This window comes from Lampetra fluviatilis, chromosome 52, assembly GCF_964198595.1.
Source record: "Lampetra fluviatilis chromosome 52, kcLamFluv1.1, whole genome shotgun sequence".
Lineage (NCBI taxonomy): Eukaryota > Metazoa > Chordata > Hyperoartia > Petromyzontiformes > Petromyzontidae > Lampetra > Lampetra fluviatilis.
The window spans coordinates 1,886,299-1,913,592 of NC_136326.1; the positions used below are offsets into that span (position 1 = coordinate 1,886,299).

At 51.2% G+C, this 27,294-nt stretch overlaps 3 protein-coding genes across 6 annotated transcripts in view; all 3 read left to right on the plus strand.

Annotated features, from left to right (window-relative positions):
* Positions 1 to 812: 812 nt before the first annotated feature.
* EDARADD (EDAR associated via death domain) lies at positions 813 to 15,071 on the plus strand. 2 transcript variants are annotated; one of them, XM_078878761.1, is made up of 7 exons: positions 813 to 1,089; positions 5,669 to 5,763; positions 6,558 to 6,606; positions 7,857 to 7,915; positions 9,339 to 9,438; positions 11,231 to 11,406; positions 12,397 to 15,071. In XM_078878761.1, the coding sequence occupies exons 1-7, from the start codon at positions 1,035 to 1,037 to the stop codon at positions 12,652 to 12,654; spliced, it is 792 nt and encodes a 263-aa protein (XP_078734887.1). In that variant the 5' UTR covers positions 813 to 1,034; the 3' UTR covers positions 12,655 to 15,071. The 2 variants fall into 2 exon arrangements, with proteins under 2 accessions (XP_078734887.1, XP_078734888.1); XM_078878762.1 differs by having other exon boundaries at positions 914 to 1,089; positions 6,561 to 6,606; positions 12,397 to 12,784.
* A 1,610-nt stretch (positions 15,072 to 16,681) lies between these two features.
* On the plus strand, positions 16,682 to 23,708 carry ALKBH6 (alkB homolog 6, nucleotide demethylase). 2 transcript variants are annotated; one of them, XM_078878907.1, is made up of 6 exons: positions 16,682 to 16,864; positions 18,573 to 18,641; positions 19,344 to 19,404; positions 20,005 to 20,156; positions 20,492 to 20,590; positions 21,805 to 23,708. In XM_078878907.1, exons 1-6 carry the CDS (start codon positions 16,823 to 16,825, stop codon positions 22,129 to 22,131), a joined length of 750 nt encoding a protein of 249 aa, XP_078735033.1. In that variant the 5' UTR covers positions 16,682 to 16,822; the 3' UTR covers positions 22,132 to 23,708. The 2 variants fall into 2 exon arrangements, with proteins under 2 accessions (XP_078735033.1, XP_078735035.1); XM_078878909.1 differs by having other exon boundaries at positions 21,817 to 23,708.
* Positions 23,709 to 26,348: 2,640 nt separating this feature from the next.
* LOC144949079 (reticulon-1-A-like) overlaps positions 26,349 to 27,294 on the plus strand; it is a 56,392-nt gene continuing 55,446 nt past the window's right edge. For both annotated transcript variants that reach the window (XM_078878910.1, XM_078878912.1), the window contains exon 1: positions 26,349 to 26,788. The gene's annotated coding sequence lies outside the window, so the exon portion shown is untranslated. The remainder of the gene's footprint in view (positions 26,789 to 27,294) is intronic.

The window sequence follows — 27,294 nt, forward strand, 5'->3', positions numbered from 1 at the left end:
TCACCTTCGCGGTTCCAGAGCATCGTAATCGAATGCGGCCAGCTGGTTACCGTATTGATGCTAAACGAGGGCGCATAAAAAATATATATAAAACATGCTTCAAATCGCTTTAAACTATTGTCATTGAGTGGGGGGGGGGGCTGAGTGGGGGGGGGGTGGTGGCGGGGTGTGATTGGGGGGTGAGTGGGGGGTGAGTGGGGGGGGGTGAGTGGGGGGGGGGTGAGTGGGAGGGGGGTGAGTGGGGGGGGGTGAGTGGGGGGTGGGTGTGGGGGGGTGAGTGGGGGGTGGGTGGGGGGGGTGAGTGGGGGGTGGGTGGGGGGGGTGAGTGGGGGGTGAGTGGGGGGGGGTGAGTGGGGGGTGAGTGGGAGGGGGGGAGTGGGGGGGGGGTGAGTGGGAGGGGGGTGAGTGGGGGGGGTGAGTGGGAGGGGGGTGAGTGGGGGGGGTGAGTGGGGGGGGTGAGTGGGGGGTGGGTGGGGGGGGTGAGTGGGGGGTGGGTGGGGGGGGTGAGTGGGGGGTGGGTGGGGGGGGGTGAGTGGGGGGTGGGTGGGGGGGGGTGAGTGGGGGGTGGGTGGGGGGGGGTGGGTGGGGGGGGGTGAGTGGGGGGTGAGTGGGGGGTGAGTGGGGGGTGGGTGGGGGGTGGGTGGGGGGTGGGTGGGGGGTGAGTGGGGGGTGAGTGGGGGGGGGGTGAGTGGGGGGTGGGGGGGGTGAGTGGGGGGTGGGTGGGGGGGGCAGGACGTGACCGTGAGAGAGTCTGAAACCTGGTGAACGGAAGACGTCTGAGCACCGTGAGGAAGTAGACGCGACGAGAGGGAGAGAGAGAGGCAGGAGGAGAGGCAGGAGGAGAGGGGTGAGAGAGGCAGGGAGAGAGAGAGAGGCAGGGAGAGAGGCAGGGAGAGAGAGAGGCAGGGAGAGAGAGAGGCAGGGAGAGAGGCAGGAGGAGAAGCACCAGAAGTCGTCGTCGTCGATTCCAGTGGAGGCGGAGTCGCTCCAGGCGACGGAGGTTGGAGGCGCAGCGCGCCCACCCCGCGCCCGCCATGGAGCACGACCAGAGCGGAGCCACCAGCAGCAGCCTGGAGCACTGCGCAGCAGGTACACACACACACACACAGGTACACACACACAGGTACACACACACAGGTACACACACACAGGTACACACACACACGTATACACACACACACGTATACACACACAGGTACACACACAGGTACACACACACAGGTACACACACACAGGCACACACACACACAGGTACACACACACAGGTACACACACACAGGTACACACACACACAGGTACACACACACACAGGCACACACACACACGGGTACACACACACGGGTACACACACACACGGGTACACACACACACGGGTACACACACACGGGTACACACACAGGTACACACACACACACACAGGTACACACACACACACACAGGTACACACACACAGGTACACACACACACGGGTACACACACACGGGTACACACACAGGTACACACACACGGGTACACACACAGGTACACACACACAAGTACACACAGGTACACGCACACAGGTACACGCACACAGGTACACACACAGGTACACACACACAGGTACACACACACAAGTACACACAGGTACACACACACAGGTACACACACAGGTACACGCACACAGGTACACGCACACAGGTACACACACACAGGTACACACAGACACAGGTACACACACACATGTACACACACACATGTACACACACACAGGTACACACACACAGGTACACACACAGGTATACACACACAGGGCTGTAGTGTTGAGTCTATGGGTAGTGTTGAGTCTCTGGGGATCGTGTTGAGTATATGGGCAGTGTTGAGTCTATGTGTAGTGTTAGTCTATGGACAGTATGATCGTATGTTGAACTTCTTTCGCACCTTACGTAGCCAACTGCGCTAATCGGAGGTGCGGGGGAGGGGGGGGAAGGACAACAACACTAAACACTAAAAACAGTTCGAAAGGAATGAGATTTCAGTCCAGATGGTGATTTAAAAGTGCACAGCTCCAGTGGCGTACTAATATCGGAGGAGCATTCCAGACGTCCGCAGAGGCGCATCTTGAAGATGCGGCGAGCACCGTCTTTGTTCGATGGCTTAGGCAAAAAGCCGCCGCTGCTGCTGCGACGATGACCGGAGTGTCGCGTGATGGTGGTCCATGATGCCCCTTGACGAGATCGTCGAGATTTTGTGGCTCATTTGTGGCAAGCGCTTTCGTGTGTGACGAGTGCAATCCTCGCGACAACGGATTCGTTCGTGCAACCTGAAGCGCCGACGCAGCACTGGACGGACGTACGGGGTCGCATCTCGCAGTGCCCGTCGCGCCACGTAGCCAGGGAGAGAACGTTGTACAGGGACTCTTCTACTTGCGAACTTTCAGAGATACGAACAAACCTGGTCCGTACGTCCAGTTGCCTGTTCAGACCGAGAGTCGTAAGTTCAACCCACGCGCAATAGATGGGGGTGGTGGCATCTACATCTGCGGAACGTGAAGAACCAGTGGCATCTACATCTACACAACGTGAAGAACCAGTGGCATCTACATCTACGGAACGTGAAGAACCAGTGGCATCTACATCTGCAGAACGTGAAGAACCAGTGGCATCTACATCTGCAGAACGTGAAGAACCAGTGGCATCTACATCTGCAGAACGTGAAGAACCAGTGGCATCTACATCTGCACAACGTGAAGAACCAGTGGCATCTACATCTGCGGAACGTGAAGAACCAGTGGCATCTACTTCTACGGAACGTTAAGAACCAGTGACATCTACATCTGCAGAACGTGAAGAACCAGTGGCATCTACATCTGTAGAACCTGAAGAACCAATGGCATTTACATCTGCGGAACGTGAAGAACCAGTGGCATCTACATCTGCGGAACGTGAAGAACCAGTGGCATCTACACCTGCAGAACGTGAAGAACCAGTGGCATCTACACCTGCAGAACGTGAAGAACCAGTGGCATCTACATCTGCGGAACGTGAAGAACCAGTGGCATCTACATCTGTAGAACCTGAAGAACCAATGGCATTTACATCTGTAGAATGTGAAAAACCAGTGGCATCTACATCTACGGAACGTGAAGAACCAGTGGCATCTACATCTGTAGAATGTGAAAAACCAGTGGCATCTACATCTGCAGAACGCAAAGAACCAGTGGCATCTACATCTACAGGAGATTATCCAACTGTTACAGCCATTCCCCGTGTTTAGTGTACACGCCATACAACGTGTTTGGAATCGACAGGAGTGAACTTGGACTTGCGAACAAATCGACTTACGAACACACCTCTGAAACCTAACTCCGTCGTAAGTACGCGCGCTCTGCGGCCTCCGCTAATCGACTCGTGAATAAGAGGTTTACTCGGAATCCCGTGGGCGTGGATCACACCGCCCGCCGCCCTCTCTGGAAATGTGACTCGAGTCGGTCACGGAGAGAGCCGGAGGTGGAGACGCTGCGAGCCGATTGCGAGCGGCGGCGGAGATGATGAGTCACGGGGCCCCAAGGAGGTTGTGGGTTTTCAGGCTTAGCACTCGGGTCAAGCTCAGAGGTCGCAACCGGGTACCCGATACCCGTACCCTACCCGATACCCGGCTACCCGTACCCGGCCGGGTGCGGGTACCCGTTTGCGACCCTGGTGCGGCCGGGTACGGGTAGGCCGTGAGTCACAGGTGAGTAACCGTTTGTCACTCATTTCGGGTAGGGTACGGGTACTGGTAGCGTACGGGTACCAATACCCGGCCGGGTACCCATACCCGGCCGGGTACGGATACGGGTAAGGAATCAAAAGCCGTTTGCGACCTCTGGTCAAGCTCCAGCGGGGAAGGATTGGAGGGAGAGGGGGGAGTGGTTATAGGGTTTAGTGCTATGGGTTCCACGCTTTTTTTTGGGCTAAGTGAGGTTTAGGCATCGTGTTTTAGGGGTTGTAGGTTACGGATAAGACGAAGCTTCGTCGGGGAAATGGGTGAGGCGTTGAGGCTAGCTTTGTGGTCTCGGGTTAAGGCGAGGGGGTACCATTATGGGTTCTTAGCTCGGACATCAGATGAGGGTTATGGCAAGCCGTCGGACTGCGAGAAGGGCTGCGTGCAGAACGAGAGAGAGCGAGAGAGAGAGCGAGAGAGTGAGCGAGAGGTGGGGGTTTAATTTCGATTTAAAGCTTTCGTGACTGCAGGGATTCATCTTCTTGGTTCTTTCGGTAAAGTCACGTAGAATGGAAATAATAAAATAATAAAAATAAAACATAATAAAATAATTCTCACGACGTTTCGGCCACAACGCAAGCAGCCGTCCTCAGGTGAACTGCTGCTTGTGTTGTGGCCGAAACGTCGTGATAATTATTTTACTATGTAGAATTTTTATTATTTAATTATTTTCCTTCTACGTGACTTTACCGAAAGAACCAAGAAGGTGGGGGTTTACATAAAGCAAAGTTTAAAAAAAATTACGAAATGATGAACGAAGCAAAGTGCCGACTATAGCGAGCATCTTCTTGTTTCCACTGATCGTAAAAAAAGAATAAAAAAAAGAAAAAAAATACAAAATAAAAGAGTGATGTAGGACTTTCCTTAATGCGCCAGATCTAAGTGCTGTGGCTACTGGCTAGAGTAATGGGCTCAGAGTATGGGTAATGGCCTGCAGCAGTAAGTGGGCTATTATTAGGAAGCGACCGTGAGCTTTGCAATGTTAAATCTACATTGAAAACTCATTTCTTTAGAACTGCTTTTGCGTGTTTAGTTTATTGTCCTTCCCCCCCCCTCCTCCCCCCGGCACCTCCGATTCGCATGGTTGGCTACGTACCGTGTGAAAGAAGTTCAACTTCCACGCGCGAATTACATTCGGGCTGGCCATGGCTATGGTGGTGGTGGTGGAAGCAGCAGAAGCAGCAGTGGAAATCGTGTGTGGTCTCTGCTGCGGGTTTCTGGTTTCTTGGAAAAAAAGGCGGTTAGAGAACCAGGAAGAGGGAGAGAGAAAGACATGCGTGCCCACACTTGCACGTGTGTGTGTACACGTGTGTGTACACGTGTGTGTGTGTGTGCGCGCGTGTGTGTGTGCGTGTGTGTGTGCGTGTGTGTGTACACGTGTGTGTGTGTGTACACGTGTGTGTGTGTGCAGGTGTGTGTGTGCTAACGCGGCACGTGTACGTACGCGATGCAAAGGCAGAGCGTCTCTTTCTCGAAATCTGTAATGGCCATGTCACACACGAAGCCAGCGCCACCGGTCTATGGGTCTCTGTGTGTAAGTCTTTGGGTCTCAGTGGCCACTCTGTCTATGATGACCTGTGTATGATGACCTGTGTATGATGCCCTGTGTATGATGACCTGTGTATGATGACCTGTGTACGATGACCTGTGTACGATGACCTCTCTGTGTACGATGACCTGTGTACGATGACCTGTGTACGATGACCTGTGTACGATGACCTGTGTACGATGACCTCTCTGTGTATGATGATGACCTCTCTGTGTATGATGACCTGTGTATGATGACCTGTGTACGGTGACCTGTGTACGATGACCTGTGTACGATGACCTCTCTGTGTATGATGATGACCTCTCTGTGTATGATGACCTGTGTACGATGACCTGTGTACGATGACCACTCTGTGTACGATGACCTCTCTGCGTGCAGTGCCGGCCAAGGCCGCGGCTCCGGCCGGGAACGGCTGCTCGTCCCCACGTCGCCCGGTGGAGTCGGACTACCGGAGCGACGCGGCCGCCACTCTGGTGAGTCCGCGCGTCACGGCGCTCCGCTGCGCCGCGCCTGGCCGGCCGGGCGGTGCAGCGGTGACGACCGCTCTCGCCTCCTGGCAACGAGGGGCCCGGGTTCGATTCCCGACCTCGGGCGCCTTTCCCCGCGGAGTATTGTCCGCTCTCTCCCGGCCTGTGCCGATAGGGCGTATGGCCCCCGGGTTCGCTGGTTTCCTACCGTGGATCAGAGGTCGCAAACGGGTTTTGATTCCTTACCCGTACCCGCCCGCACCAGGGTCGCAAATGAGTGACAAACGGTTACTCACCAGTGACTCACGGCCTACCCGTACCCGTACCCAGCCGCACCAGGGTCGCAAACGGCTACCTGTACCCGTACCCGGCCGATACCCGTACCCTACCTGATACCCGGCCGGGTATGGGTAGCCGGGTATCGGGTAGGGTACGGGTATCGGGTACCCGGTTGCGACCTCTGGTCTGTGTGTGTGGATTGTTGCTCGCTCTGGGGGAGCGGTGGTGTAGCGGTTAGCGCTACGCTGCGCTGTGTTACCCGGCGGTCCCCGAGTTAGATTCCCGCTCACGGTCAACATCGGTGACGATTATTTGAACCGGTCCTGGGCATCCCCTAAGGTCGACGCTGGTGCGGTGTGTAAACATCGCCACTGGGGAGACAAAGTCGGCCGGGTGTGGCACTGGCCACCCACCCCCTCGTGTGCCGTTCCGGCCTTCATAGATGCTACTCGCTAACAGCACTTGCCCCAATAGAATGTAAAGGCTACGCGAGGGATCTTTGTCTTTGTTTGTATGTGTAGCAGGTGGTGACCCCCGTGCAGGAGACGGACCCAGTGCAGGGAGAGCTGGGTACGGTGACTCCGCACGGCACCACACCGCACTGCACCACACTGCACCACACCACACCACACCGCATCACACTACACCACGCCACACTGCACCACACTGCACGACACTGCATCACACTGCACCACACTGCTCCACCCCGCATCACACTGCACCACACACCACCCCACACTGCACCACACCACCCTGCACCACAGCACCCACACTGCACCACACCCCACAACACTGAACCACACTGCACCACACACCACCCCACCCCACATTGCACCACACCACACTGCACCACACTGCACCACACCACCCCGCACCGCATCACACCGCACCCCACTGCACTGCACCAAACTGCACCACACCAGCCCACACTGCATCCCACTGCACCACACTACACTGCACTGCACCACACCACACCAGCCCAAACAACTCTGCACTACACCGCCCCACACCGCACCACACTGCACCACCCCACCCAACCCCACACCACATCAAATGACTCCACACTGCACTACACCACCTGTACCACCCCACACCACCCCATACCACACCAAAGCGCACCACACCACGCCACACCACACCACGCCACACCATGTGGCTACAGAACCGTGGCGTGCGTGAATGTGTGCTCACTGATGTTAGTCTGTAGGGAGCAGTGGGGCAGTGGTTAGCACACTGCTCTCTGAAACCATCAACCTGATTTCCATTTCCGCACCTGGCCACCTTCAGTGATGAATACCTGAACCGGTCCTGGGCCTTCCCTAGCCTTAAATCAGTACCCGGCATGGTGTGTAAACTTCAGAATTGGGGAGACAAAGGCGGCCGGGCATGGTGCTGGCCACCCACTCCCACGTGTGACGTACTGACCTTCATAGGTGCTCGCTAACAGCACTTGCTCCTCCAGTCTGTTAAGGCTACACGGGGAACCTTTTGCTTTGGAGCGGCGGAGTGTTAACGCACTGCGCTACGAACCCGGCGACATCTGAACCGGTCATGGGCCTTACCTAGGTTGCCTCGGCCTTAAACGACTTCCTTAAGTGGTGTGTAAATCATCAGCACTGGGGGAACAAAGGTGGCTGGGCGTGGTGCTGGCAACACCAGCCCCTGGCGCATCGTACCTGCCTTAATAGGTGCTCGCTAACAACAGCACTTGCCAAGACGGTCTGCGAATGCTGTATGGGCATCTTTGTCTTGTGCATGTGTGCGCTCACAGCCGCGTGTGTGCATGCGTGTACCTGGGTGTGCCCCCCTGTGTGTCGCAGTGACTGCGAATGAGAAGCTGCAGAGTCCCGGCCTGACGAAGGAGGAGACGGCCCCGTTTGTGGGTCACGCACAAACGACCTCTGACCCCTCCTCGCCTCTCCAACATGAGCACCGCTTATTGACCTACCACGCGTCACTTACCGATGAACTCATTCAACCACACACCCACCCACCCACTCCCTCACCCTCCCACTCACCCACCCACTCCCTCACCCACTCCCTCATTCACCCACACACCCACCCACTCACCCACTCCCTCGCCCTCCCACTCACTCACCCACTCCCTCAGCCACCCACTCATCCACTCCCTCACCCTCCCACTCACTCATTCACCCACACGCCCACCCACTCACCCACTCACCCACTCCCTCACCCTCCCACTCACTCATTCACCCACACGCCCACCCACTCATCCACTCCCTCACCCTCCCACTCACTCATTCACCCACACACCCACCCACTCATCCACTCCCTCACCCTCCCACTCACTCATTAATTCACCCACCCACTCCCACACCCACCCCCTCACCCTCCCACTCACTCATTCACCCACAAACCCACCCACTCACCCACTCCCTCGCCCTCCCACTCACTCACCCACTCCCTCAGCCACCCACTCATCCACTCCCTCACCCTCCCACTCACTCATTCACCCACATGCCCACCCATTCACCCACTTCCTCGCCCTCCCACTCACTCACCCACTCCCTCAGCCACCCACTCATTCACTCCCTCACCCTCCCACCCACTCAATCTCCCACGTGTCACTCACTCGCAAAGCCACCGAGTCACTCGCTCACGCTCCCACTCACTCACAAAGCCAACATCCACCACTGTCACCGAGTGAGCACGAAGCCAGTAGCCTCGACCTTCGTGCCTACTCAATCTCTCGCAGCGTCCTCCCCCCCCCGGCCATGTGAATGTGTAATTTCCACCGTTGCCTAAGCAGCGTAACAACTGGGAGATAACCACCGCCCCAATTTCGATTTAAAGCTTTCGTGACTGCAGGGATTCATCTTCTTGGTTCTTTCGGTAAAGTCACGTAGAAGGGAAGTAATAAAATAATATAAATAAAACATAATAAAATACAATTCTCACGACGTTTCGGCTACAACGCAAGCAGCCGTCCTCAGGTGAAGAACAGGTCTGTCGGAAAGACAGCGTCTGAATGACAGCGTCTGAATGACAGCGTCTGAATGACGCTGTCTTTCCGACAGACCTGTTCTTCACCTGAGGACGGCTGCTTGCGTTGTGGCCGAAACGTCGTGAGAATTGTATTTTATAATATTTTATTTTTATTATTTTATTATTTCCCTTCTACGTGACTTTCCCGAAAGAACCAAGAAGACACCGCCCCAATGCTGCTTGAGCAGCAGGACATCGCTTTGAGAATGCTGCGCGACGAACACTCCTGGCAGGGCACAGAACATCAGGCGTGCCACAAATTTTGCTAACTGGGGTCGTGTCTGCGATTCGCACAGAAGGAGACTGGGGCCAGCATCCCCATCGCGATCCCTGGCAAACCTCCGACGGAAACCCCCACTGGAAAGGCCGCTGGAAGTCCCAACGGCAGTAGCGGCGGTGAGTCTCGGGCGCAGGAGGCAAATGTGTAGAGGTGTTACGGAGGGCAAACAAACACACTGGGCGTGGTTATGCCCGTACGCCAAGAGGCGCTTACATCCACGTCCGCACCGTTGAGCCTGGGGGGCTAACACGGCGCTGTGATCCCCCACGGCTCCACCCCTCGGTGGGGGAGTTGCTATATGAGGCAGTGAACCGGAGGGCTCGGGGTTCAGTGTTCAGCTTAAACCGGCGAAGCAAGAAGACCGGCTAGATAGGCCCTGGGACTCCCCTGGATCGCTGTCCTTCTCAGGAGCGACCAGGGCAAGCCAGTGGCGTGGCCCCAAGAGCCCAGAGCCGATGCTCTTGTAAGAGCCGGTCTGGTGACTTAGGGTGCCGTAATCCCAGCTTAACCAGAGCTGGGTTAGCTAGCCTCCCCTAGCCCTGTAGTGGAGGACCTAGGAGTAGGCTAGCCATGACATAGATGGTGTGATCTCCCTGTTAGACGGGTGAAGGGGCCGATACCCCTTCGAGTGTTGTACATCTCGGCCTGTTATGTACATTGTGGTTAATAAATAAGTGTGCCTCCAACTACGTCGTCCAAGTCTCCTGGAACCTACTACAAATGGGTAACGAGTCGAGACTTGATTTAGAATCGATTCGTGAGTTACCCGTGCGCGTGTCCATAGCCCCACACCACTCTTCGCGTGCCGTGCTGGCCTCCAAAGGTGCCGCTCGCTCAGAGAACTTGGCCCGAAAGTCGGTTAACGCTGTAGGTTAACGCTGTAGGTTAACGCTGTAGGTTAACGCTGTAAGGGTAATAATTGTCTTGTGGTGGGAAGCGACAGTGCAGTGGTTAGCGGACTGCGCTACGAACCCAGCGACCCGAGTTCAATTCCCACTCAATACCATTAACAGTGGAGAATGTTTTCATCGATCCTGGGTCTCCCTTACGTCAACTTAGCCTTAAACAAGTACCACCTGCAATGTGTAAATTCCAGTACCTGGGGAGACGTAAGTGGGCGTGCGTGGTGCTCGCCAACCAACCCCCTCATGTGCCGTGCCGCCCTCCATACATCCTCGCTAAAGACACTTGCCCCAACAGTCTGTTAAGGCTATACGGGCAATATTTGTCTTTGTGTGTCTCCGTGGCGAAATGTTAACTACCTCGCCTGGTATACACGGGGTCCTGGTTTTGATCCCGACCCTGACGCCTGCTGTATATTTGGAGTTTGCGTGTTCTTCCTGTGCTCCAGTTTTTCCCTCCACGTTTAGAAACAATGCGTTGAGAGTATTAAACTGCTATACATTATCCACGTGATAAGCCACTTCGGTGAGCTATCATTTCTGATAACCAGGTCGCTTTTGAAAAAGAGTTACATAGCTCAGTGGGCCTTACCAGGTAAAATAAAAACAGTAGTTAACTTTCTTGGTTCTTTCGGTAAAGTCACGTAGAAGGAAATAATAAAATAATAAAAATAAAACATAATAAAATAATTCTCAAGACGTTTCGGCCACAACGCAAGCAGCCGTCTTCAGGTAGAGAACAGGTCTGTAAAGGAGACAGTCTGAATATCTCCTCGACAGACCTGTTCTCTACCTGAAGACGGCTGCTTGCGTTGTGGCCGAAACGTCGTGAGAATTATTTTATTATGTTTTATTTTTATTATTTTATTATTTCCCTTCTACGTGACTTTACCGAAAGAACCAAGAAGATGAATCCCTGCAGTCACGAAAGCTTTAAATCGAAATTTAACAGTAGTTAAGTTTAGTCAAGTGTGCCCCGTACATGTGTGTGTGTGTGTGTATGCAGGTCAGCCATGTCCCAACCTGCCCCTCCCCCCCGCCGTTGACCCCCTGACCTCTGCCCCCGTCTCGCTGTGCTCGAGCACCGAGCGCCCCCAGCCCACGGTGCTGGACTTCATGGACGACGCCGAGGCCTTCTACAGACTGAAGGCCAAGTTGGACCCCAGCCACAGCATCATCAAGGTGCGACGCAGTGCCACGGCGACCAATCGACTCGCGTCGTCCTTACCCCCCCCCCGCCCCCACACCTCCGATACGCACGGTTGGCTACGTATGGTGCGAAAGAAGTTCAACATACATACATAGACTAGCATCAGACCGATAGACTCGCACAGGACCTAGAGACTTACGTACACCCATAGACTAACATAGGACCCCATTGGAACCTCATTTGCCAGTAAAAAATATGATAATTGGTTTTTTACCCTTCTATCTGGCAACAAAACTGACACCTATTTTTTTACTGGCAAATGAGGTTCCAATGGTGTAAATGCTTACCCCGAGCTCTCATACTCTGATGGTGCATTGTCTTTGAGTTGTGCGCCTTTTGGCGTCATCTGGTCCAACCCATGTGAGACTAGGCTCTAAGGAAAGCTGTCTCGGGTGTGGACCAATCAACTTCAAGGACAGTGCCCATTATCAGAGTTATGTTTTTTGTTTGCATTATGACTGCAGGTATTGTGGTCTATGTAAACATGACTCCTTGTAAAAAAAAGGTGTCAGTTTTGTTGCCAGATAGAAGGGTAAAAAACCAATTAACATAGGACCCGTAGACTATTATAGGATCTGCAGACTCTGGCATAGGACCCATAGACTAATGTAGACCAAGCGATGCTGCTATCGAGGTTGGCCACTGTTCAGTGCACAGTAGATAAGATCAGTCGAAAAAATCGGCACGTTTGCTTTTGCAATGCCACACGAGAGGAGAGATGGCCATCGTGTTACCCACCGACACGGCCACTGTGAAACCTATTCTTAGGTTTTTTCGGTAAAGTCATGTAGGTAAAAAAGAAAAATTAATAAAAGTAAAAAAAATTCTATTTAATTTTTATTTTACTTTTATTAATTTTAATGTTTTACCTACCTGACTTTACCGAAAAAAACAACCTAAGAATATGAATCCTTGCAGTCACGAACGCTTCAAATCACTGTGAAACCCGCTGCCGCCCGCAGAACTGGCGCCACGTGGGCTCACGCTGGGGCCTAAGCTACGACGAGCTGAGCCTGCTGGAGGAGCGGGGGAGGGGCGGCCGCAGCCCCACCGAGGAGGTGCTCCTGCGCAACGGGCACCGCCCGCTGGCGCAGCTGGTGCAGCAGTGCCGAGACCTCAACCGGATCGACGCCGTCTTGCTGCTGCAGGACTGGGTGGCGCAAACGTGGCGCCGGGGGCCACGGCAGCAGGAGGAGGAGCTCGGTCACTCGTGGCGCTAGCGGTGCCGGCGGCGAGGGCCGCGGGAGAAGCGCCCGGGCGCGGGAGATGTCGGGACGTTGTGCCGAACGACGCGTCGGCGGCGGCGGCGCCATCGCCACCGTGAAGCTTTGAGATATGGGTAGAATGGAAATGACGTGTGAATTAGAACGGGGACAATTAGTCGTTGAGGCCCGATCGATCGACGGATAATTGCGATCGACTACTTCTTACTCTTGCGACGGCGTGTGTCGCGAGAGAATTGATTGTTTTGATGCTTGTAAGTGGAATGCGGATGATGCGCTACAGATACGTTGAGGCGAAGAGAACAAACGAAACCGTACAAACACGAACTTGAGCCATAAAAATAAAAAAATACAAAGGGCACGGTGAAAATTATACAGGAAAAAAAATTGAGCCTTAAATCGAATCGCGATACTGAACGGTGACGATTTATAGAATTTTGTTTGGTTAATGGAGCTCATGGGATCGCATGCGGTTAAGGGCGATTGGTTTGTGGTTGTACAGATGATGTGAGGACAAATCCTACGCTTTTTGGCACATTGATCAAACGTTTACACAAGTGCCCACGTGCAAATGTTTTAAGCAGACCGGCTGTGCTGGGTTCACGTTACGGTTATGTGGATGGACGCAGCGGTAGTTACAGGAAGACGCAGCCCAAACAAGTTAAGAAAAAAAAGCATACGCATGGATTCTTCAACGTTTCCAACGGGCGTTCGTCCTCGGAAGTATTTAATCAGCGGCGTGGAAACCGGGGATATATTTGGGGCATATTTGCAAATACTGTGATCCTTTTGTCTCTTGTGTTTTGTCTCCCAAGTTTCAGGCAGCACTTTGACTAATCTTGCTAGTTTTCTAGATATACTAATCGGGGTTTTCCCCTTTTTTCTGGCAACAAAACTGACACCTTTTGCAAGGAATCATGCTTACATTAACCACAATACTTGCAGTCAAATGCAAACAAAAAACAATACTCTGATAATTTATGCATTTTCCTTGAAAACTGATTGGTCCACACCAGAGACAGCTTTCTTTAGAGCCTAGTATCATATGGTGTTCGACCAGATGACGCCAAAAGGCGCAAAGGAGGTCCCATGATGTAGTTTTCTAGAGTTCTAGAGGGCAAGTCCCTGATAATGGTAACACAACCTTAGGCCCATGCCTTCAAGTGATACAACCTGCAGCAACACGTGGCCTCCTCTCACTTCAAAACAGGTCCCCAAACAAGCATTGTTTCTTCACGACGAGCATCTTGGCCGCACTAATCGGAGGGGAATGTGTTTGACCTGGCGGGCACTAATTTAAGCACGTGCCCAGTCACTCCTGTCACTGCGAGGGCCTCGCAGAACCTTGTATAAATAGGACCCAGCATCTCGGTAGCACTAATGGGGTCCCGGAGGGCAATTTTTTCAACCTGGCGACAATAAATGCGTTTCTGATTTCGGCATGCTCGGTCGAATTCTGTCACTGCTTCTTCTTGCCCGGTCAAACACGCGCGTTTTATTTTGAAGTTTGTTATTTGGGTAGCGATAAGGGGTGTGAATGTAGTGAGGTGGCTTGCTACATGTATGTGAGAGTCCTGTTGGGCCCTTCATAAGGAAAAGAGGTTCCCCACTCCGGTTTTGCTCGAGTTGTTGTTCAGGATTTTTTTCTGCGTGTAATTATTCCTAGTATAATAATAGGGATTTGCCCCCTTTTTTATGGAAACAAAACTGAAACCTTTTTACAAGGAATCATGTCTGCATTAACCACAATACTTGTGGTCAAAATGCAAAAAAAACCCCACTGATAATATATGCATTGTCCTTGAAACTGATTGGTCCACACCAAAGACAGCTTTCTTTTGAGCCTCGTCTCAATTGGTGCTAGACCAGAGGACGCCAAAAGGCGTACAGCTCAAAGACAGCGGCACTATCAAAGTAATGAGGGCTCGGGGTGAGCATCTACATCATTAGACCTCCTTTGCCAGTACCAAAATAGAATAATAGGGGTTTTTCCCCTTTTTTCTGGCAACAAAACTGAAACCTTTTTACGAGGAATCATGTCTGCATTAACCACAATATTTGTGGTCAAAATGCAAACAAAATTTACACTCTGATAAGAAATGCATTGTCCTTGAAACTGATTGGTCCACACCAGAGACGGCTTTCTTTTGAGCCTCGTCTCAATTGGTGGACCAGATGACGTAGGGTGGGTTTTAATGTGGACTGTGTAAAAGGTGTGTTTTGATGTATCTATGTTTAACACAGAGTTAACTAAGCTTGGAAAAGAAAAAAAACCCTACTTGATATGCTGGCTCATACTGATGGAAAGTACAGACTTTGCACTCTGTGGTAAATATTACGTAGATAAGAGTTTTGTTTTGGATATTTTTAATACGTAAATGGTGGAGCTTTATATATAAAATGTTTTGAAGTGACGTCTGCTGTATGTGTTTGTGTTATGGAATTAGACTTACATCGCGTTTATATTCTATTGCATTATAGTGATCTTCTTTCGCACCGTACGTAACCAACCGTGCTAATCGGAAGTGCATTGTTGAGTCTATGGGCAGTGCTGAATCTATGGACAGTGTTGAGTCTATGGACAGTGTTGAGTCTATGGGCAGTGTTGAGTCTATGGACAGTGTTGAGTCTATGGGCAGTGTTGAGTCTATGGGCAGTGTTGAGTCTATGGGCAGTGTTGAGTCTATGGGCAGTGTTGAGTCTATGGGCAGTGTTGAGTCTATGGGCAGTGTTGAGTCTATGGGCAGTGTTGAGTCTATGGGCAGTGTTGAGTCTATGGACAGTGTTGAGTCTATGGGCAGTGTTGAGTCTATGGGCAGTGTTGAGTCTATGGGCAGTGTTGAGTCTATGGGCAGTGTTGAGTCTATGGGCAGTGTTGAGTCTATGGGCAGTGTTGAGTCTATGGGCAGTGTTGAGTGTATGGACAGTGTTGAGTCTATGGGCAGTGATGAGTCTATGGGCAGTGTTGAGTCTATGGGCAGTGATGAGTCTATGGGCAGTGTTGAGTGTATGGACAGTGTTGAGTCTATGGGCAGTGATGAGTCTATGGGCAGTGTTGAGTCTATGGGCAGTGATGAGTCTATGGGCAGTGTTGAGTGTATGGGCAGTGTTGAGTATATGGGCAGTATGAATACAGATTCTGACTTCTGATCTGCGCATCTCAACAGTTTAAAGTCAATGGGCAGGTGACGTGCGCAGGGGTAAAGTGTGGCCACACCGGGGTTATGAGAGTTGGAGAGTGCACGAAATGCAAACAGTGGGGCCTGATAAGAATTAAATTTGAACTCTCCACATCGATATAAATAAAGGCCTTAATCTGTACGTCTCAATAACCTCTAGGGGTACTTCCCGACAAGGTATAAAGTTTAAATTTGGTACCCAGATAGCTTTTAAGGCACAAACAGCAGAGGAAAAAACAAATCTGAAAATACGACATTTTTCATTTTAAGGGCCCCAAGATCTCGATTTTGAGTTTCACATAAACATGTTTGTGCGTGGTGTCATGCAGAAACCGTTCAATTCCGTTTTTTTGTTCGATAGAGCGTTACATAGCAAATACAATTAAAGCGAGAACCATTCTATCTTTTATTGTTTTTCACATATTTCGGATTCAAGCAGGTTTGAACGAAAAAAAATCCGCATTTTTTGATGTTCAAATCTGAATAATTCGAAAACGGCAAAAGATAGGAGCTTCCGCCTCATTGAGTATTAAGTTCATAAAATGTTCTTTCTAAAAAAAGAACAGAATCTTTAAATTGATGGGTACGCTTTTAAATACAAGAAATTATTAAATCAAGTCGTCAACAATGTGTTTCTTTCTCAGAATTTTGTTTTGGAGTAGTTGTTCGTGTCTGATCGTAGACAAAAATTTGTTAAAACATATCAAGTTCATTATTATATCTATTGGAAAACTTTGCCTGGCGAATGACCTTTATGAACCGGTAATTCAAATACACGTGTCCGTGTGTCATTTCTTAGGACACTAATTGCTCACTACGACCCCTAGTGGCGGTCGCCTCTCTCGCAGTGCATCCTCTTCCTCGTTCCTCTGTGCTTCCAATTCAACAGCAACAGCAGAAGAAGAAGCAGCAACAACAACAACAGCAGAAGAAACAACAACAACAACAACATAAAGTAATTCCCCGTAACTTAGGCCCCGATTACCATGGAAACGATCCAGGCCCTGGAGCCTCACCGCCTGCTCAACGTGAGTAGGCCCAGACACCGAAGAGCCACCGTACCCCGAAGCCTCGGACTCGCCTGGATCGGCTGCCGGGAAAGGCGCGTGGGGACCCGGGCGTGGGGACCCGGGCGGGGGGGGGGTGATAACGATAATTGAATACGCCACTTAAACCTGGTTGGGCTTTCAGACTGATACGGGAGCCGCTGTGATACTCGCCAATGTTACGCTTCGTGTAACAACGTAGTCTCCACGTTTTTGCCGATTCAAATGCTGGATGAAATTACATCTTCACATATCCATAATAGAGGGCTTTATCGCGTAAAATATGAATGTGTCGTTAAACCCGCCACCACCCGACACGGCCAAATAGTAAGGTTTGTCACGTAAACAAACGTGCCCATTCGTTACTTGTAACAGCACTAACCGGTCGTGTGTTGGAGAGTAAACCCACAACAACATTTTACAATTAGAGTACGACGTTTCGCCAGTAATCACAACCAGTAATCACAACCAGCATCATGAGGCGGACAGCCAGAGAGAGTTGTGGTGAAATCCTGCTGCTGTGTCGGTCTTAAATAGACACGGGATGGGGAACACATTCCTGCGGAGGGAGCTGGTAGGAACGTTGGGTTGCTCGGTCAATGGCCAGGGTCAACGGCGGCGTGGTGTATTCCGCAAATATGCCCGACTGTGAGGGCGGGCACAAGCCGGCGTGAGTAGGTTAAACGTTGAGTTTGATAAGGGCACCACGGGGTGACCAGCCCCTCCCCACCCAGCCCCACCCCTCCCACCCCCCACCCAGCCCCACCCTCCCCACCCAGCAGCACCCTCCCCACCCAGCCCCACCCTCCCCACCCAGCCCCTCCCCACCCTCCCCACCCAGCCCCACCCTCCCCACCCAGCCCCTCCCCTCCTCACCCAGCCGATTCGCTATGAAGCTCTTTTCACAGGTGTCCAGTATGTGACCAGAGGTCGCTTGAAGAGACCTTAATAGGTAGCGCTGTGATATCCGCTTCTGCGGGCCGTTCTCTAATACGAAGACGGGTCACACTGCTAGTCCAGTATGGACGCCTGTGAAAATGAATTATCGGGAGCAGGAATGTACCAAACGTAAAACGCAGGAATACATTTTAAAGTGATGGGTTATTTTTGTGCAGTCAATGGATGGTGAGACAATACACTATCAGCTTATGTACACCATTGGAACCTCATTTGCCAGGAAAAATATGATTTGTTTTTTACCCTTTTATCTGGCAAAAAAACTGACACCTTTTTACTGGCAAATGAGGTTCCAATGGTGTAAATCCTTACCCCGAGCTCTCATACTCTGATGGTGCATTGTCTTTGAGCTGTGCGCCTTTTGGCGTCATCTGGTCCAACTCCATGTGAGACTAGGCTCTAAGGAAAGCTGTCTCGGGTGTGGACCAATCAACTTCAAGGACAGTGCATACATTATCAGAGTTATGTTTTTTGTTTGCATTATGTGGTCTATGCAAACATGACTCCTCGTAAAAAAAGGTGTCAGTTTTGTTGCCAGATAAAAGGGTAAAAAAACAATTATCAGCTTATGTACAATTGTGTAATTGTTGCAAAGCGCCTTGGAATTATATTAGCTACACCTTGCAAACCCAGTTCACACTCTGGCTCTCGGCGGTGCGAGCTCCACGCTCTTACTTCAGAGGCCCCACGCGGCCACTTCTCAGACTCGTGTTCTTCGTGTGTTTGTTTCAAGGTGCCACCAACAATCTACTACGTGCCGGACTTCTTGTCGCACGGCGAGGAGGAGATGCTGCTGAGAGAGGTGACAGACACGGGGCGGCGAACGAAACTCACCTCAACTATAACTAAACTATTTTTTATTTTACAAGGTTAGGCTAGGTAGCTTTTTTTTTTACAAGCGTCCTGGCCACAAATGATAGCTCAACGAAGTGGGTTATTACGTGTAAATTGATAGCAGCCAAATAATCTTAATGCACGTTTCTAAATGTGGAGGAAAAAACCGGCGGACCCGGAGAAAAATCCACGCGACCACGGGGAGAGACACGCAAACTCCAAAAATAAAGGCATCAGGGTCGGGATCGAACCCGTAACCTCCTGTATACCAGGCGAGGTAGTTAACATCTCACCAACGTTTTGCCATTACCATCGTCACAGCTTCGTCGCAACCTCATCACTATTCCTGTTGTCGGGAAATGGCTGCGTGATTTGCAGTCCTCACTGTATGCTCTGCCTCGTCTGCAATGGATCACATCTTCATCACATCATCACAACCTCATCGGAGGCGGGTCGCGACCTCATCACGAACGGATCATAACCCTCTTCACAACCTCACTATAAATCATCGCCACCACCCTCATCACAGCCTCATTGCAATCCTCATCACAACCGCATCGTACACTCTGTACGACCCTCATTGCAATCATCATCACGACTTCATGAGCCTCGTCACAACTCGTTGTACGAGGTCATCAGAAATGGACCGCAGCCTCTGCTCGTGTTGCAGGTGTACAAAGCGCCCAAGACCAAATGGACGCAGCTGTCTGGACGTCGACTGCAGAATTGGGGTGAGCACCCTTGTCATCATCGTCGTCATCGTCACCAACATCAACATCATCAATGTTTTTTCTACTGCTGGATGGCTTCATCACCATCAGCAGCAGAACTAGTCAATCCACAATGGATGAAAGCATCTCCAAGCACTTCTCCATTCGTCCTTCCTGGTCTGGCAGGGCCACAAAATCGATCTCACTCCTGCACACAAATGATCTTTATCACCGAATAATACGTGTATGCACACGTACACACGATTATATGTGTCAGCATACAATCTGAAAATTGATCGAAAAAAATCAAGCTTCAATCTGAAACTCCTCCGCTTGTAAATACGCTTAATGCTGCTGATGATGACTACGATACTTATAATGTAGATGATGCGAATAAAAATGGTGGTGTTAATGAGTACGATGATTTTTAAAATGACAGTGTTGATGATGATGATTATTTTGATGATGCTGATATTAATATGAAGTTGATGATGTGCATAATGTTGACAACGATATTGACAATGATGCTGTAAGTGATGCTGTAAGTGATGATTATATAATAATGTTAGTGATGGTGGTTGTGACGACGATGACGATGTTGATGATGTTGATGGGGTGCAGGGGGCCTGCCGGACCCACGGGGGATGCTCGCGTCCCCTCTGCCTCCCTGGCTCGCCCGCCCGGCCTCGCGCCTCTCTTCCCTCGGCCTCTTTGATGGTCGCCAGGCCAACCACGTGCTGGTTAACGAGTACCGCCCGGGCGAGGGCATCATGGTGAGAGCCCTTTCTCTCGCGTGGGTATGTGCGCGTGTGTATGGGGAGCGGTGGCGCAACAGTTAGCGAATTGCGCTACTAAACCGGCGACCCATGTTCGATTCCCGCTCACGGCCAACACCGCGGACGATTATCTGAACTGGTCCTGGGCGTCCCCTAGATCGACTCAGCCTCAAATGAGTACCTGGTGCAGTGTGTACACATCAGCACTGGGAAGACCAAGGCGGCCGAGCGTGGTGTGCCATGCCAGCAATCGTAGGTGCTCACGAACAGCACTTGCCACAACATTCTGTTAAACGCTCCACGGGGGATCTTTTTGTCTTGTCTTTTCGCAGCCTCATGAGGACGGGCCGCTCTACTACCCCACCGTGACGACGCTCAGCCTGGGCTCCCATTCCGTGCTTGACTTCTACCCCGCCGTGCGCTCCACTCAGGTCCCCACGCACCCTAAGCAGAGGTCGCAATCGGATACCCGATACCCGTACCCTACCCGATACCCGTACCCTACCCGATAGCCGGCTACCCGTACCCTGGTGCGGCCGGGTACGGGTAGGCCGTGAGTCACTGGTGAGTCACCGTTTGTCACTCATTTCGGGTAGGGTACGGGTAGGGAACGGGTACCCGTACCCGGCTGGGTACGGGTACGGGTACCCATTTGCGACCCTGGTGCGGCCGGGTACGGGTACGGGTAAGGAATCAAAACCCGTTTGCGACCTCTGACCCTAAGCCACTGCCTCCCTCCCACACCCCGCTAACCGCAGGCTGCAACATAACCTACAGCTGGGGCTGACAGCCCATTGCTTGCCCAGTCGATTACAGTATTCCCTCGTTCTTCAAGAACTTGATATCTGCGATTTTGGCTGTCCGCGAATTGCATTTGGGTCTCTACACGACTGCTCCGAGAGAGGAGAGAGAGAGAGAGAGAGAAAGACAATGATGAGATAAAGTGGTGAGAGAGAATGTGATGAGATAAAGTGGTGAGAGAGAATGTGATGAGATAAAGTGGTGAGAGAGAATGTGATGAGATAAAGTGGTGAGAGAGAATGTGATGAGATAAAGTGGTGAGAGAGAATGTGATCACCAGAACGTATCCCTTGCAAATAGCGAGGCAATACTGTACTAAATTGTTACAGGCCAGGATCATGATTTAACCGAAGTATTCCCGTTTGTATTAGTATTGACTTGTAATGCTTGTCATGTTTGTGCCGTCTCATGTGTATTGTTTTGTTGTCTCGATCCGATCATCGGACTAAAGGAGACATTTGAATTTAATGTATGGCAAATGTAAACAATCGATTGTCAACACACAGCGTGATACATTTTCTTGAGCTTAAGAACTGACGTTAATCCACGAATCGATTCGTGACTCGTAACAATCGACTTAATTCAATGAAGTCATGGCTTGATTTCAGCCCGCCCAACGACATGGAAACCTTTCCACGCCTAGCACGCCACATCCAGTATACGGCTCACTATGAGTGTGCCTACTAATCACGTACCCATTCTAGCTTACTTGCCTATTAGTGACGAGTCTGATCAAGCCAACTGCCACCCGCAAAATATTCCGTGAGATAACGAACCCTGGTTCAACTGATGCATCTTCATCGCACACCTTCTTGAACCCCCATTTCTCCATTCTCACCGCCAGCCCGTCCTCCAGGAGCCCGACGGTGACCCCGACTGCCCGGCCGCTCGCTCGCCCGTGTTCAGTCTGCTGCTGGACCGCCGCAGCCTGCTGGTGCTGCGCAACTCGGCCTACACGGAACTGCTGCACGGGATTAAACCTGTCATGGCCGACGACGTCGCCACCACCGCCGCCGGCGCGGCCAACCTCGCACTGGTGCCGTGGGCAAGCGCCGGGGCCGGTGGGGAGGCGGCGGTGTGGCCGGCCCCGCGCGGCACGCGGGTATCGCTCACTATCCGTCACGTGCCTCGCACCGTGCGCGCACCCGTCGTGCTGACGGGGAGGAGGTGACGGAGGAGGCGGTGGAGGAGCTGACAGAGGAGGATATGGAGGCGACGGAGCTCCACATCCTCCTGTATCGCATCTGCCCATCTCTTCTCCAGCCCGTGCCGCTCCCGTTTAGCCCCTTCTATCCGGCCAAACAGAATTCTGCTTGGCCATGCGGTGGCTGGGCATGCGGGCTACATGACCCAGCCGACGCAACCTCACCTGCCGGAGAAGTTAACCGATGGGACTGTGTCGAGGTCTTTCAAGGATCTGTGAGCTGATATAATCCAACCTGGTTAAACCCAAGATGGATCGTGAGTTGGCCAGCCTGAATGTTTCAAGCTGGCACAGACGTTCCTGTAAAATTGTCCAAGCTTCTCAAGCATACAGAAGGGAGGGCATAACTGTGACAGTGAAGACCTGGACCTTCGCATAAAGCAGTAGGCCAGACAGCCTCCATGCAGCGTTATGCAGTTGATGAAAATATAATTCTGCTAAACTGATTCGAAGTTAAACATCTTGCTGAACTATCGCTGGTCATACGCATAATGCCCAGGGTGGGGCACTCCTGCACTCTGTACAACTGCCCAATCACCCATGGAGAGTTGAGGGGGGTGAAGTGTTTGACGATTTCAAATACCCAGGCCGGTGGCTTGTTTTAGTCGGGCCCGATTTTAAGGCTGGTGAACAATTTAATTAGATATCACTTTTTGCTTTTTGACAGAAGTGTTGAGATTTTGTATGGTTGGAACCACACGGAGAGTCAGAGGAACACATGGGTCAGGGAACACGCGCGCATCCTCTTGTGAAGTGGGCTTTGTCAGGACACAAGTTGGCTATGGGGGCTGACACCCGACGGATGGGCCTGCTGACAGAGCGCCAACCAGAGGAGAGAACGCAGACCCTGGATACGGAGCGCTGAGAGCAGCTCTCATGCAAATTGGATTGCGACAATGCGGGGGGGAGTCCCTTCATCCAGCAGTGGATCAAACAGGGCTGATACGAGACTCACTTCTGCCACTGGAGAAACAGCTCGCGTGTGCAAGACTTGATCGGGAAGTTGTCTGACCGTACTTCACCATGCCGCTCGGTGTGGTTTCATGAAGTGGAGGGGTGGTGGCGGTGTCCAGGACCGGTTGAGGCATTGCTCGCCACCGACGCTCACCGTGGCCCAGAGGTCGCAACCGGGTACCCGATACCCGTACCCTACCAGATACCCGGCTACCCGTACCCGGCCGGGTACGGGTACGGGTAGCCCGGCCGGGTACGGGTACGGGTAGCCGTTTGCGACCCTGGTGCGGCCGGGTACGGGTAGGCCATGAGTCACTGGTGAGTAGCCGTTTGTCACTCATTTCGGGTAGGGTACGGGTACAGGTAGGGAACGGGTACCCGTACCCAGCCGGGTACGGGTACGGGTACCCATTTCCGACCCTGGTGCGGCCGGGTACGGGTACGGGTAAGGTATCAAAACCCGTTTGCGACCTCTGCCGTGGCCGGGAATCTTAACTCGGGTTGTTGAGTTCGTCGCTCGGCACACACAATCTACGTGGCGCCACTGCTCCACTCCTGTATTCTGCCAGAATAAAAGCAGCTCACCATTGTATTTTCTCCGTGTGTGCATTTCAATCGCTTGTGGCCGCGTTATGTGTGCTGTGTCGCCACTGGGACGCCCACGTGAATGGCCGGCTACGAGAACTACAGAAGTCACGCGGTTGGTTGCTCGTTGTGAAATGTGTTCGCGCGAAGAGACCGACGCGGCCCATGTGACCCGGCCCTCGTCGGGTCTCGAAAGCTCAGCGGGAAATGAGCCTGGGTAGCTCTTGAGATGTAGCGATCGCCGTGAATATTGGGAAGCCACTGGAGCTATGCACTTTTAAATCTAGATTAAAAGCTCATTTCTTTACAACTGCTTTTTGTAGTGACCTCGTGGAGCCTGACCCCCCAGGTGAGATGGCCACCTGGTGCAGCAGTTCTGTGTTTGGGCATTAGGCGGTGACCATCTTACCTGGGGGTACAAGTTCAATCGGTGGAAGGCAGGGGTCGTCAACATGTGGCGTTATTTAGAAACACCGTCGGTCTCGTATTCTATTCACATATTGAGTTTCTTACCGAATTTCGAGAAAAATTGCCTCCTTTCGTAATTTGTATTGCCAGCCCCTGGTGTAAGGCCAACAGATTGGAGTCGAGATGGAGACAAAGATCCCCCGTATAGCCTTAACAGACTGTTGGGGCAAGTGCTGTTAGCGAGCAGCACCTATGAAGGCCGGAAGGGTACACGAGCTGGTGGGTGGCCAGCACCACGCCCGGCCGCCTTTGTCTTCCCAGTGGCGATGTTTACACACCGCACCAGGTACGCATTTGAGGCTGAGTCGATCTAGCGGAGGCCCAGGACCGGTTCAAATAATCGCCACTGGTGTTGTCGGGTTCGTAGCGCAGCGTAGCGCTCACCGCTACTCCACTACCGCTCCCGACAGATGGAGACGAGATGGAGACGAGTTCTTATCATCAACACACAAAGGCATTGTTAATTAACACCGAGCGCCAGGCATCCCAGAGGTGCTGGTGGTCAGACTCTACAAGGCTTAGTTATACACAATGAATCACAAGGGGTCCCAAAAGAGCATTTCCCCGGCTTGATGAGCGTCGTATTTAACGATGTGATCCCAAAGGTTTGGCAAACGATCGCCCAAGGAGCCCGGCATCGATGAGCCTGTCATTTAGAATGACCGCCGCCTTTGATCAACCCACGGTGAGCATCGTGGTGAAATATGGTCAAATAACCCCCCCGCACGGCGTGGTGAGGCCCTCATCCAGCAATGGATTGACAAAAGGGCTGTGCCACGCACTCTGGTGTTATCTCATACGAAGCCACAACACCAAACTCTTTGGTTCTTTCGGTAAAGTCACGTAGGTAGAAATAAAACAAAACAAATAACGACGTTTCGATCGCAACACAAGCAATCCTCACCAGGTGGGACAACCACAGCAAGAAAATGCTGAAGTCTTATTTTATTTCTACCTACGTGACTTTACCGAAAGAATCAAAGAGTATGGATTCCTGCAGTCACGAAAGCTTCAAACCACAACACCAAGTTGTGGAATTGGCCAAACATCCAAATGTCAGCAGGGCCCTCTTGAAAAAGAGGGGTTTTGAGACTCAATTACATAGCTGTCAACCCTTTATGAGTGCCCCCTACCTTGTTACCGACCAATTAAGACCCTATTGGTCACCCCGTGGCCCTTATACATCTCAACGTTCATCCTACAAAGCCCCATCACAAGACAGAAACGCAAACAAATAGAAAAAAGTAATATTTTGCCCGTATTGGACCTGAAAACTCAATTTGCCTGTACAAGAATAAGGGACAACCCGTGTGGGTTGATACGGTATGCAATGAGGACTTGCGCTAGGCCAGAGGTTGGAAACCAAAAATAACAAGAAGATTCCTTTCGATTTAAAGCTTTCGTGACTGCAGGGATTCATATTCTTGGTTCTTTCGGTAAAGTCACGTAAAAGGGAAATAATAAAATAATATGAATATAAAACAATAACAATTCTCACGACGTTTCGACTGCAACACAAGCAATCATCATCAGGTGTGAAATCCACAGCAAGAAAATTGTCTTTCTCTGGATTTCACACCTGATGATGATTGCTTGTGTTGCAGTCGAAACGTCGTGAGAATTGTTATTGTTTTATATTAATATTATTTTATTATTTCCCTTCTACGTGACTTTACCGAAAGAACCAAGAATAAGATTCCTTTCATTACAATTCGGTAAAAAAAAATCCTCAATATTACAACAGCCGAAAAGGCAATGTGGTGAATAGGAGAAGGTGGGTGCTTAATAAATACCGTCACTAAAGAGCCGACTGGCCGGCGTAGAAGAGTAGGCCAAGTATCTGACCACTGTGGAAGAGTAGGCCAAATACCCCCGTTGGAGCTTCGAATGCCCTTCCGGCGGCAGTGGTGAGAGCAAGCAATTGCAGGGCTGCGCTTACAGCGTTTTACCGTTTTGCTATTAAAGGGCATCATCAACCGTTGTATTTACATGAAGTGGTGGAAATTCCACATTCCCATGACCGGATCCAGTCTCATGCAATAACAATTGGCAGCTGTTGCCTCTCCAGCGGTTCCAGGGTTGCATTCTCACAAACTGGTACTAATTTTATCCACCCTGATGATGATGATTATTGACTAAGAGATAGCGCTTTATAACGTGGGCGGCGGAGAGGGGGGTTGCGAGTGAATCCTACTCTTAAATACCACGGTGAATGTTCAACAATTTACTTAGAGAGCTGCAATTTAACTTAATTATGATGAAGTATACATTTACGTGCAATGCCGAGTGGGGACGCAGCCTGACACGGCATCGCCGGCCGTCATAGGCAAGTGGCCGCGATTTTACACCAAACATTCAACAAACAATATCATAAAGAGCATCAAAACATCGGCATTATAATGTTAACATTATTATTTCGCTGTCTATAGCGAGATAATATATTTGTTTTAATTTTACGACGTTTTTTTTTTTAAATGAGTCCGAGGAGTAAGAAGCCGCGGCGAGGGTGGCTCTGCCCGGCAACGAGCGCAGGGCTCCGGTAGGGCTCGCTAGGCCAGGCCGGGGACTCGGCCTACTTCTACGGACTCTCAACACATTGGATTTACGAGCTCCCGAGGTAAACAACAACAACACATTTTTTTTAAATAACGTGTACAACTTGCGTTTCACACTCTGCGGAGTTCATTTATAATCCGTGGTTAATTGAGTTTGATTGACAGAAATGGGCTATGCCTTTTGCAATGTGTCTGTCTTGATTGCGTTATTAATATTGCAATCTGTATGTTACTCCGAATCAAAACGTTTTATATTTGACATTGCCTGTGAAAGACCATAAAGTTTTAAAAAATTATAAAATAGTACAGCTAAGGTGTTTGCGATAGGCAGTTAACTGCCTCAGATAATATTAATAGTAATGAACGCTGTGATTAATTGACTATTGCAGTATTTTGAGTGACAAAACAATGCAGTAACGTCTTGGTCAAATTCTATAAACGTTGTATTTTTTGTTGTTATAACATATTTTTGTTGTTGTTGTTGTACCGCCGTGTTGCTGCTATATCACAGTTGCGCAATGGAAGTCAACAGGGACGTGGATTGTCAATTTTGATGGAGTTTCAAAGT